Raw genomic sequence first — 12,130 nt, 5'->3', positions numbered from 1 at the left:
TGCCAAATTTCAATTCCCAAAAAGGACTGACTTTGCTTATAGCTGTTTCTACTCACACTGTACTAACACTTATAGGTAGATGAAGGTGTTACTTTCATGTATTATGTTAACTATGTTACTTGTCTAAAAAGTGCTACTTCTAAAGAGGTTTATAGGATTGGAGGGTTAAATGTGTTTTATTACTATCAGTATCATTGGAATTGTATGTAACACTTGTCTTAGAACTGTTTCAATTCTAAAGAAAATTGGTGTCAATGGACTATGTAGACATCTGTGAGATAACATAATACTGTTACCATTAATGTTTATGTGTGCTTTTGTTAATAAATGTATGCCATAAAAGTCGAGTAGGCCTAGTTATCTTTATATAAAGGTCCTTATCAATTAGCCCGAACAAACTGTTGCGTTATTCATGTCCCCATTAGGTAGGCGGCGCTTTCTTATGACACGTTCGTTTTTGCTATTCCCATTGGCTGTAATAGTACTGTTGTATCCAATCACAGAATTGAGGCGCAGGTCATGTGTGACTCCACGGTGACATCAAAAGCACGGAACTTTCTGTACCGAGAAGTCCTCAGGATACATTTATTGATTGAATTATTTTAATTGTCTAGGTATTTAAAGCATGGATAAAGTTGTTTTGGTGACGGGAGCCAACAGGTAAAAGTTTTTTTTTTAAAATTACTATATGAATGCTTGCTGTATCCAAACGTGGTGTACCGTGGTTTGTCGAACGAAAGGTTCACAAAAGCTGTAGAAGCTAATTAAATATAAATATATAATATAATAGCGTGTTCAACATACAGCACGTCATTAATACAAGCTAGCTTTTTACAACCGAGGACTTCACTCGAGTCATATACATATTCCTCAATTAGGCTTGAAGCGGCTCAAAATAGTCAAAAGCCTCTTTGATAACAAAATCCATTCATTTATATACATTGCCTTCTCTATATGTATACTATAATTTTTGCTTACTCATATTTATATATGTATATGTGGAGAACTTAACCCTTTCAGGGACAATCACCACGCCAGTGAACAGTAATTCAAAAGTTAATATACATAAAATCCTTAACCCTTTAAAGATATTATAAAGAGGGAAAAGCACATCCAAATGTCTTTCACCCAAAATTTGAACAAAGCTTTCCCAACAGTGGACCCTTATGATAGGGTTATTACTGCAGCAGTGGCTTCAACAAACCCCGAAAAAAATCACAAATCCCTTTTTCTTTTGAAAAAAATATGTTTAAAAATGTAGTTTTAATGAAATAACCTTTTCGCCCGTAGTGGTATCGGCCTGGCTCTGTGTGAGCGTCTCCTCACTTCCCAGGATGGTGAGGAAGTCCATCTTTGCCTGGCCTGCAGGAACATGCGGCGGGCCGAGGCCGCACGTTCAGCCTTGCTGGCGGCCCACCCCGCGGCCCGAGTGACCCTCTTGCAAATGGACACCAGCAGCGTCAGCTCAGTTCTCGGGGCTGCACGGGAGTTCCGACTCAGGTGGAAGGAAAGACTCAATCTACTCGATTCTGTTACCACTGTGTGAAGATTTGTTGACAATCCCGTCAAAATATTCAACTCCAGTGATCTTCTACAGGTTCAGCCGTCTGGACTATGTATACCTAAATGCGGGTATTATGCCAAACCCGCAGTTTGACTTCAAGGCTTTTTTCAAAGGCCTCTTCTCCAGGTATGCCCCACATTTGTCTAGTGAACTTCATGCTCCAAATATCACATTTAGAGTTGTGTTTTGCCTCTTGTCTGGCGATACAATTCGTATATAACGATTTAATTTGATCCTGATTAAATCCCGACACTTGAAGGCGATTATTGCGATTTTCGTATATCACTTTGGAGGAAACGAATCAAAACTGACATAAAAATACATTTAAACCCTATTCAGCACTTAACTTTTTGTTTTATGTTTGAACAACTAATGGCCTTCATGATAAGATTTTCTTTGTTTTTATGCAGAGCTGTTTGAGTTTTAAAAAAAACATCTTGAAGGATGGAAAGCACTCTATAATGAAAAGTTATTTTTTTTAAATGGCAGGTCAGACTATCACTTTGAGCATTTCAGTTATACCAACAACCACAGGGCCAAAAATTAAGTTATTCTAGTGAGGTTGTTTGGGTATTACTGTCCACTTATTGAATAATGTATGTACGTACGTAGTAAAATTTGATGTAGGACTCGAGTTGGGAAACAGTGACCTCGTGCGTTCAAGCACGATTAGTACACTCTAGTCAGCACACTTATGCAGGATCGATTTTTTGAGGGAAAAACATCTTTAGTCACGCTTTAATGCTGTCCTAAACCGTTTTTTTTATTTCTCTAGCTTTATTTTTTTTAGTTTTGGCGATACTGTACTTTATTTTTGCCCCTTTTCTTTCCAGTAACATCATTAGCATGCTGTCAACCGGCGAGGGCATCCTGACACAGAAAGATAGAGTCACTCCAGATGGTTTGCAAGAAGTATTTGCCACCAACCTCTTTGGACATTTCCTCCTTGTGAGTTTATCCCGGGCAAGCTAGAGGGCAAATATTTGTTGACAGTGGTTTTGTTCAAGCAGAGTGACCTTAGAAGGATGCAGGCTGCATTGGATATCTCTGACACTTGAGTAACAATACTCATTAAATATTTATAGATTACTAAGATGTGAGGTCACATGCGCTATTGTATAGGGTAAGGGCAACCATATAAATATCACCTTTAAATGTATCTTAACTCTTTCTTGTACATTTTTTTCTTAAATGTTTTTATTAGATTTACATCGGACAGCAGTCTCAAACATGCAGCCTGGGGCCAATTTTGGCCCTTGGGAAAAAAAATTGAGTCCCCGCCATTTGATTTTTTTTTAAACACACAAATAAAAAAAAATAGTATAAAAAAATACTCTTTCTTGCACAATTTTTTTTAACGTTTTTATTAAATTTAAATAGGACAGCAAGTAAAAAAAAACATACTAATGTAAAATAAAATAGTGTTCAATACATAAAAGTGTAAGAAAATACATAAAACAAAGTGGAATAAATTGAAAAAAAAAAAAAAAAATATAGACTAGTTCAAACAAGTGTAACCCGTGTATATATTAAGGAATGAATGAATGACATCATTTGAATACATGTCACCGCAGTCCCTGAAGTTAAAAAAACCAACAGATTTTTCTCCAATAGTCATGTGAACTTATGTTCCCTTTCAGATCATAGAGCTCGAGGCGCTTCTTTGCCGAACCGGTCGGACCTCACAGCTCATCTGGACGTCCTCCAGCAACGCTCAGCGCTCCGCTTTTAACCTGGAAGACATCCAGCACAGCGGAGGCCGCGAGCCGTACAGCTCTTCCAAATATGCCTCCGACCTGCTAAGTCTTGCCCTCAACACGCGCTACAACAGGCAGGTTGGTTGCCACAAAAAAAGCTCCTAAACTAAGATTTTCCTCAGCTAACATCAACTGATTTTTTTTATTTCTGCAGGGCTTGTACTCCTCTGTCATTTGTCCCGGTTTTGTGATGACCAACTTGACCTTTGGCATCCTGCCTTCATTCCCGGCATTCCTCTGGACGCTGTTTTTGCCTCTCTTATGGCTAGTGAGTGAATTGGGAAGAATGTGACAACGCAAGTGACGACATTGACCCCAAAGTACCGTTTCTGTTTCATCAGATAAGATTGTTCACCAACACTTTTACCCTGACGCCCTACAATGGAACCGAAGCCCTTGTGAGCTAACGTAACGTTCGGCAAAGAGAAAAAACAACAACAACAACGCTTCAGGATGGTGAATCTTTTCTTTTGTAGATTTGGCTTTTTAAGCAGAAACCTGAATGCTTGGACCCACAGGCTAAATACCATAGTTTGACATCTGGGCTCGGACATAATTACACGGAGCAGCGGCAGGTAGGACGGTTGGGTCTTGGCAATTGGATTGAGTGAGAATGGTCGGAGTGACGTCGTCTCTTTTGCAGATGGATGTGGACTTGGAAACATCTAAGGCGCTGTATGAGCAGCTGCTGCAACTGGAACGGGAATTCAGGAGGAAACAAATCACATCCTAACTCGGCCTGATACGGTACTCGGTCTTTTGGTCGCCCGGAAGGTTATTGATAATTACCATTTAAATCGTAGCTCAAATTCCCTAAATACAAACTGCAAATTATTATTTAGTCATACTTGATGCCCTATTAATTATTAGGCTAAAGAAAAGCTCCAAATTTCCCGGACTTTTATTGTGTTTTGTTGGAGAACTTGTTAAGACCCTGACTGATGTAGCTTCTTAAAGGGACAACGCATGTACATACAAACTCTTATATACTCACACGTCGGCTCAGTGAAACTGCTCATGGCCATTGTTGGCTTTTATTGATGCGTAGACCGTGTTGTTTTACCTTGTTTTGTCGCTGTTCTTTTGGTCGCCCATTGTTTGGGTCCGGGCGACCAAAAGATCGCGACCAAAAGATCGCGACCAAAAGTCCGGCGACCAAACGACCGCACATGCTCAACATCAGTGCTCGTGAGTGAGTTCGAACTCATGCACATGAAAACTTAGCTCAGTTGAGATGTATCACTTCAGAAAAACTTTCATGGAGTGCTAGGCTGTATAGGAAAAAAGGACGATATAGGCCATTTGAGTTGAGTACATGTTATTGTGTTGTATGAATACTCTGCTTTTTGTCATTTAAAAGCTTGAAGTTATTTTGACATACATTATATCTCTCCCTGGAATACACAATTTGCCAATAATTGGCTGAACAAGTGAGAATGAAGCCTTGAAATGTCTTTCTGTGTAAGTTCTTCTCACCTCTCAACACTCCTTGGCAGGGCTAAAGGTCAATAACATGTTTCCATTCCTTCCTTGAACGTGGCAGAACGCACACGGTTGCCAAATCCATATTCCTCGAGAGAAAAGTCGTCAATTTCCCAATCGAGGCTCTCGGTGTCCTCCCCAAAGCGTACGTAGGTGCTGCGCGTGAGCTCCGACGATGAGTCGCTCATCCCTGGCGGTTGCGACCCGGGGTTCTGGCTCTGGTGCATCACCATTATGCTCACTTTGGGGTTGGAAAAAGCCCACACCATCCCACAGAAGTACAAGAAGAACATCCCCATGACCAAAATCATGAGAGCGTAGGACTCCACCATAGCCTTGGTGATGACGGAGGTCATGTCTGAAATGGATGCTGCTTGGGCTGCTGTGCTGCGTTCAGGTGAGGACGAAGAAGGCGGGTGTCCTCGTGTGGGCTGGACCGATATTCACTGTCCGTCAATGCTAATTAGCTCAACCAGACTTGATATTAGAAACGACCGTCAGTATAACAAAATACAGACATGCACCAAGCACAGTAATGAATGTTGAATTCATAGTACACAATATTCTTTTACCATATTTGCTTTCTAAAGAAAAGTAGTCCCTCAGGGCAGATAAGTATATCAAGGAGTTTGATTCACAGCAGCTAAAAGCGCAACAGTGCTAAAAAAATGTTTTTCTTATTTATTTTTTCCATTTGATAAAATTACTTGTGAAAATTAGTATGCATACCGTAAAACAAAAAACTGCAATGGAAGATAGGGGTTTGCATTTATTTTTCAATCTTTAGAAGGGTTATTTAATACACCTAGTAATCTATTCAAGTGGGATCTATTACAAAGACTCAAATTAAAATCCATGTTGTATTGGTTGGATAGCCACCGTAATGCTTATAATATAATAAAGCTCTGCCTCATTTTTTAAAATGTATTTATTGGTAATATTCATCGAGTACATATAGAAATATATATACACCACACACAACAAAACACTACATACACATACAGTAAAACCCTACAAATTTATTTTTAAATTTAATTTTAGTAAAGTATTTCATGTGATTAAAATAAAACAAAAAAACACGTTTATTTTCACCTAACAAAAACATGTTAGACTCCTTAGCTTTTACCATTTTCTTTCATTTTATTTGTATAGTGTCGAAGCCGTTGTCGTCACTTGGGAGTTACACTAATCTTGCAAACATAATATTATTGTTCATTTCGAAACAAAGCTGGCAAATGTTGTGAATTAAAGGCCTGACGAATGTCTTTAATGACCCAAAACGAATAGTGTTGTGAAGCGCGCGTGCATGGCTTCCGTAGGCGAACTACGCCAGCTGGTGCATTGTGGGTAATGTAGTCCTCGCGGGCGCGTCCCCCATTGTACGGCTCCCTCAACGGACTACACGCCCCACCCACGCCACTCGGCGAGGTCCCGTATGTCTCTCGCGCCGGAAGAGAAGAATCTCCTTTCCCCAGCCATCTTGTGGCTTCACCTAGCGAAGTGTTCGCACCAAGCCTCGTAGAATCGGAGGAAAATCCTGCTGAAGGGGCGCCATCATGCCCGGACAAATGCAAGACGGTTTTGGCATCGCCGTAACCAATCGCTACGACCAATTATTAGACGATGAATCGGACCCGTTTGAGTTGATGAAGCAGGCTCAGGCGGAGCCCAAGAAGAAGAAGGAGCCAGCCGCTCCCGGTGCCGCCAAGTCTGCACCCCAGGCGGCTAAACAGCCCAAAAAGGAGTCTCAAAAAGACAGAAAGACTCCGCTGAGCGACAAAAAGGCAGAGCCTCAAGCCCCCGTCCCGCTCAAGAAAGATGGTGAGCACTTTTTCCGCATGCGTTCGAGACTTCTCGTTAACACAAACCGAGGGCATGTTGGGAGATGCTAGCACGATTGCTAACAGAAAGCAAGGTGCATAAAGCTGCCATGACGCGAGCTCCGCGTGGTTGTCCGCTCCTGCGACCACCTTTTCACCGGGCTCTTCGCCACAATTATCCCGCAACGACCACCTAACATAAACATAGCTCGGCAAAACCAACGGTTCGAATAACTAAAACGAAAGGCTACACTTTGTTTTGACTCGAGGCCCACATTGATGGTCCGGGCCCTCCTGCAAATATGAGTGTGACGTTATAACACAAGTTAGTCGTCATTTTAATGCTAAAACGTTTAAATAAAACCTAACAATATTTTTATTTGAGATCCGCTCAAGGTTAACAAACGAGTCCACGTGCAATTATCGTTGTGAAGAGACGCCTATATAGGCGCGCAATGCTTCTGCTTTGCTTATCATTAGCCTATTAGCATCTTTATCTATTCTATATTTCAAAAAGTGTTGAATATGCCTGCTTGCTCGCAGTTGGACACGATCAGCCTGTGTGTAAAGTGTGAGGTCAAGTGCTCTACTTGCTCAAGAGAAGATGAGACAGGTGCTCCATGTGTGCTGCACCCAGCTGCCGGATGCTTCTATTTTCGGTATACGGGAAGACTGAAGCAATGTCTCCACCATGTTGTCAGGCCAGGACTCACGCTGCACGCCTGCCATGTGCCGCATCGAAGACGTGAATAACCGTCTTCGGTCAGCACTCGGGGGCGTGAGAACTTCTGGGCGCCTCCCGTTGCGATACCTTGAGCTCACGATAACGATTATGGCGATATGTGGGTCAGGAAACCAATCTCAAATCAAAGTCAAGCCATATCAAAATGGTAGTTTTTTTCACACTGTTGCGCACAAGCTAGGAACGAAGATTTTTAGTGCTATATACAAAGCAACATTCTGTAAGAAAATGTTTTTGTTGTTCACTCATTGGCTTCTCGATTCATTCAAAATAGGAGGGCAAGGTCGTTAGTGTACTGCAGTGGTCTCAAACCGGTGCAGGTTTTCATTCAAACCAGCACAAGCAGACATGTTTTGCAAGTGTAATCGGTTGATTGCAGTCTGGGGCTACTTATTTTAGAAGACCTCACATTGGTTAAACTGTCGACACTAGATCGGTTGAAACAAAGACCAGGACCCACTTTGCAGAATTGGTTTGAGGACCCCTGGTGTACAGAATATGGTAGGTCATTATTTAAATCATGTTTTTCTACATAGACAAAACATGTTATCTTGGCAATAAAGTCAAGTTGGGAGCCCAACTGTTCAATATTCACTCAACCTGTCCCACTCCAAATGAATTGGACATATAGTGGCGCCAGTGGTGGACATAGAGTCGACATAGATGCTATTCTAGGGGAAAATTTGAGGGGCAAGCTGTTGGTTTTCATAGCATATCGCTTTCCTTCTGGGATGCAAAGTGTCATACATGACCATATTGACATTTTGTCACACTCATAGTTAGCAAACCTGGTGCAGGTCGGGCTGGTAGCGGGAGGTTCAGACCCGGGGCAGGCCGCATTCCGACCCATTCACCCACTGCTGCCTCAGCTAATGATTGGCGGTGCTCTAATCTTCAGCGGAAAATCGCATCCAATTGTGTCAACTCGTCCCGTGGAAATGACAGTGGAGGGAATTAATCCGACCCAGGCCTGACTGATTAAAACCTCAAACCGTACGGCGGGGTGGAATGGTCGATGGCGGCAAATATTCTGACGAGTGTTGTTATAACCCAAGAAAGATGAGTAATACCCTGAAGCAGTTAAGAGACGGCTGTATGGCCTCAAAACATGAAAATGCATAGGTGCCATATTACATTTTGGTCAGGAATCTCATGGGAGGAAGAATGCAAGGAAAATGTGAAGCCCAAATGAATGTGTGATGTTACTAGACACGAAATACAATTTCAGGAAGGACTAAAGTGGGAGCGATTTATCGAGGAGGGCTTCTAAAATTAAAGGTTTAAGAGGCACCCTGCTGTTTATCCTTAGCGTCCACATTTGTAATTGACTACCTGGCTTCCCGTAGGCCCCGGCATGAGGAGAATGGGCCGCAAGCCGGAGGGCGAAGGCCCCAGACCCCAGGGCGGCCAACAAGGAGAGGGTCGCCAGGGCGGCCAACAAGGAGAGGGTCGCCAGGGCGGCCACCAAGGAGAGGGTCGCCAGGGCGGCCAACAAGGAGAAGGTCGCCAGGGCGGCCAACAAGGAGAGGGTCGCCCACCCGCAGACAGACGGCCCGTAGACAGGCGGCCCCCCCGACGCTTCGAAAGGCCGATCGGCGAGCCCGGCGACAAGCCCGAGGGAGGCGAATTCTCCGTGGAGAAGTGAGTTTTCACCTCCCGGTCGGATCAAGCTGCCCTCGCGCCAGCAAACGTTCACGCTCGCTGTCCCCCCTTCAGGCCCATCGGCGAGCGGCCGTTTAGGGGCCGGGGCGGCGGCAGGGGTTTCCGCGGAGGCAGAGGACGCGGTCTGGGCCGCACCGACGGCTTTGACTCAAGAGGAAAACGGGAATTTGACAGGCACAGTGGCAGCGACCGATCGTAAGTAAATGTTTTTTCATATGCCATATCTGTTCTGTGAATTTGAGTAATATGTTGAAACTCATTCGTCCAAATATTTTTGTTTTTCTCTCAGTGGTCTGAAAGGCGAAGAGAAGCGTGGTGGAAGTGGATCTCACAACTGGGGCACAGTCAAAGATGATATCAAGTAAGTTACAATAAGATGATCAACGTGTTCGAGCAGTCTTCAAACGTGTTCTGTAGTTTGGGAAAATGTCTACAGCCACAAAAACTGTTGACAAATGACTTGGAAATGTTCCCCAAACTATTTAACTGGCAAATCGTGACGACGCTTTCCCCTCCGCAGCGAACTCGACCAGTCGAACGTGACCGAAGAGCCCACCGAGGGCGAGGAGCACCCGACCGCCGACTCTGAGAACAAGTAAGTCGATCTCCTCCCGGGCACGCTCGGCGAGTGCCGCGGGCGCCGGGACGGGCCCTCACGGTGCGCCTCTCGTGTTTTTGTTGAAGGGAGAATGAGGCGGAGGAGGTGAAGGAGGAAGGCCCCAAAGAGATGACCCTCGACGAGTGGAAAGCCATGCAGGACAAGGAGCGCGCCAAGGTGGAGTTCAACATCCGCAAAGCCAACGAGGGGGCCGACTGGAACAAAGGCTTCGTGCTGCACAAGTCCAAGGCTCAAGTGAGTTTGTTTGCGCTCAATTTTCATGTTTCCAGGACGTTGACACGGGGTGTCGTCCAAGCCGGGGAGTAACATTTTTTTTTTAAGTATGTCGTGGGAAGAGTGTCTGAACGGTTTTTATGGACCCTCAGCAAATAGTGACAATATCATTGAATACAAGAAGCTTGAGTCCCGCTTACTACCTTCTGTTAAAACCTGTCAGCTTGAATGCAGGTTGTTCGGGTAAATGGCCACTGCGGATTTTTCCCAACAAGTGTGCTTTGTTCCATCTTGCAGGGTAAAAAGGATGAGCTGATTGATCCGGAGGTGTTCGAGTCAAAGGTGAGATTCTGGCAACAAAGTTTAAGAAACAAGTGACTATTTACCATCCGGCTCGTCTTTTTTTTAAAGACGGATGACGAGCACCACTTTCGCAAGCCGGCCAACGACATCACATCCCAGCTGGAAATTAACTTCGGAGACCTGGGACGTCCCGGCCGCGGACGCGGCGGGCCGCGCGGAGGTGGCGGTGGACGCGGCGGACGTGGGCGCGGCGGGCCACCGCCCGGCGAACGCAGCGGCGACACCCCCAGGCCGCCACGCGGAGGAAGGTCCGAGAAGGTGAGACACCGCCGCCGCAATATCGCAACCGCGGGTCCCAATTCCTAACGAAATTTTTCCCTCCGCAGTCGATCGTTTCGGTGCCAAATGTGGACGATCCCGAGGCCTTCCCGGCGTTGGCCTGAGAGCCTCGGCCACACTCTGGGGGAGGGGCTACAGGAATCCCCCGCCCACCAGTTCTTGAGCACCTCTACTACGAGGCTTGCATGTTCCTGGATCCTTCAGCTAAGTGAAACGGCGGAGAAGACTGTCATGGACTGTGACACTCGATGTGAGGACTGCGTTTTACCCAATAAAAACAAAACCGATGGAAAAAAAAACATGAAATTAAGACCAAAAAAAACAACAAGAAAAAAAGAGAAAAGGACTTCTTGCTACTCGGGAGCAGCTTATTGGTAGAGGTTTTTGTACTTGGAAACAAAGTAGCAGGGATGCTTTCATACAGTATTTTTTTCAGAGGTTATGCACTTGTCCATTGATAGACTCTTTTTATAATTGCTGCTTTAAAAATCTGCCTTTGGAAAATAGAGCTAGTCGAGCACGTCTACTGCGTGGTGCGCGCCGCCGCTCGTTGACATTTGCAGTTTTGTTTTGGTTCTGCTTCACGATGCTTTTGGGATTTTATACACACTTTATTCTCAACATAGACGGGCTCAAAGTCTTTTCATGAATTTAGGATGGCTTTTTTTACAGCAAAGGAGACGTCTCTTTTAAACAAGGCTTCTTTTTGTAGAGCAACGTTAGGTCATAATGGGGAGGGCCTAAAAAAGCATGCAGTTACCAAATTCGCACTATTCAGAAGGCGTTTTTTTTGTCCCTTCAGCTTAGGAGATTGTTTTTTAGTGGAGCGTCGACCTGCGCTACCGTTTACACACTCCGCTTTCGTTAACTCACCCACGGCGGCCCGCACCACCACCCGCATAATCGCTCTGAAAGAAATAAACAGTCGTCGTTCATTGTGTGGAACAAGTAACGCGCTTCTGCAAATGTGTGAATTCCTGCCCTGCTAGCGGAGACCTCTGTCGGTAAATAAAGATGGTCGGTAAATTGTTTGCACTGTCCTTTTTCGTAGATGACAAATGAATGGAGAATAATTCAAGAAGGCTCTAATTGGCATTCAGAGATGATGGTCTCAACTCTGCACTAATGCTGATGTGATTCCTGGCAGATTCTGACATTTCAATTGGTTTTAAAAGAGATGAGCCCTTTGAAGAGGTACATCAAAATATGTTGGTGTCCAATCAGCTGGCGCCGATAAAAATGTTGAATGTTTTAGACCTCTAAAATGATCATTGATTGTGGAAAGATGTCCACTTAGTGCTATTGGTTTTTTTTTGACCAGTAAATGAATGGCACATGAATTTAAGATCGTTTAGGGTTTTATCCGAGTGCATTTTCTGTTTTGCACTGAAATTATATTATCCATTAGAATACTCATAAATAAATAAACGTCGCTATTGGGAACGATTAATCATTAGTCGTGCCTCTTAACTATTTTTTTTAATAAAGTCCACAACTAGTTGAAAATGTTTCTCTCATCAGACCTCTAAGAATTGAGCATGATTTGCATAATTACTTCGTTTTTACAACTTCATGCTATTTGATGAGGAAAAACATAAAAAATAGACACCTTGGAATTATTCAAAATTT

The 12,130-nt window shown here is 44.0% G+C and overlaps 2 protein-coding genes across 3 annotated transcripts; both read left to right on the top strand.

The window, feature by feature from the left end:
• The first annotated feature begins 510 nt into the window (after nucleotides 1-510).
• Nucleotides 511-4,453, top strand: LOC144078769 (3-keto-steroid reductase/17-beta-hydroxysteroid dehydrogenase 7-like). Its single transcript, XM_077607109.1, has 9 exons — nucleotides 511-660; nucleotides 1,291-1,500; nucleotides 1,598-1,690; nucleotides 2,398-2,512; nucleotides 3,205-3,399; nucleotides 3,476-3,589; nucleotides 3,663-3,719; nucleotides 3,798-3,896; nucleotides 3,965-4,453. The coding sequence occupies exons 1-9, from the start codon at nucleotides 626-628 to the stop codon at nucleotides 4,052-4,054; spliced, it is 1,008 nt and encodes a 335-aa protein (XP_077463235.1). The 5' UTR covers nucleotides 511-625; the 3' UTR covers nucleotides 4,055-4,453.
• Nucleotides 4,454-6,251: 1,798 nt separating this feature from the next.
• serbp1a (SERPINE1 mRNA binding protein 1a) lies at nucleotides 6,252-10,751 on the top strand. Of its 2 annotated transcripts, none has more exons than XM_077607107.1 (9): nucleotides 6,252-6,624; nucleotides 8,712-9,006; nucleotides 9,082-9,222; nucleotides 9,317-9,388; nucleotides 9,548-9,622; nucleotides 9,709-9,880; nucleotides 10,157-10,201; nucleotides 10,271-10,480; nucleotides 10,549-10,751. In XM_077607107.1, the coding sequence occupies exons 1-9, from the start codon at nucleotides 6,360-6,362 to the stop codon at nucleotides 10,603-10,605; spliced, it is 1,332 nt and encodes a 443-aa protein (XP_077463233.1). In that variant the 5' UTR covers nucleotides 6,252-6,359; the 3' UTR covers nucleotides 10,606-10,751. The 2 variants fall into 2 exon arrangements, with proteins under 2 accessions (XP_077463233.1, XP_077463234.1); XM_077607108.1 differs by having other exon boundaries at nucleotides 6,253-6,624; nucleotides 9,712-9,880.
• The last annotated feature ends 1,379 nt before the right edge of the window (nucleotides 10,752-12,130 follow it).

The sequence above is a fragment of the Stigmatopora argus genome, chromosome 8, assembly GCF_051989625.1.
Source record: "Stigmatopora argus isolate UIUO_Sarg chromosome 8, RoL_Sarg_1.0, whole genome shotgun sequence".
NCBI lineage: Eukaryota > Metazoa > Chordata > Actinopteri > Syngnathiformes > Syngnathidae > Stigmatopora > Stigmatopora argus.
The sequence above is the reverse complement of the archived record's forward strand: the minus strand, read 5'-3'. Positions and strand labels throughout refer to the sequence as shown.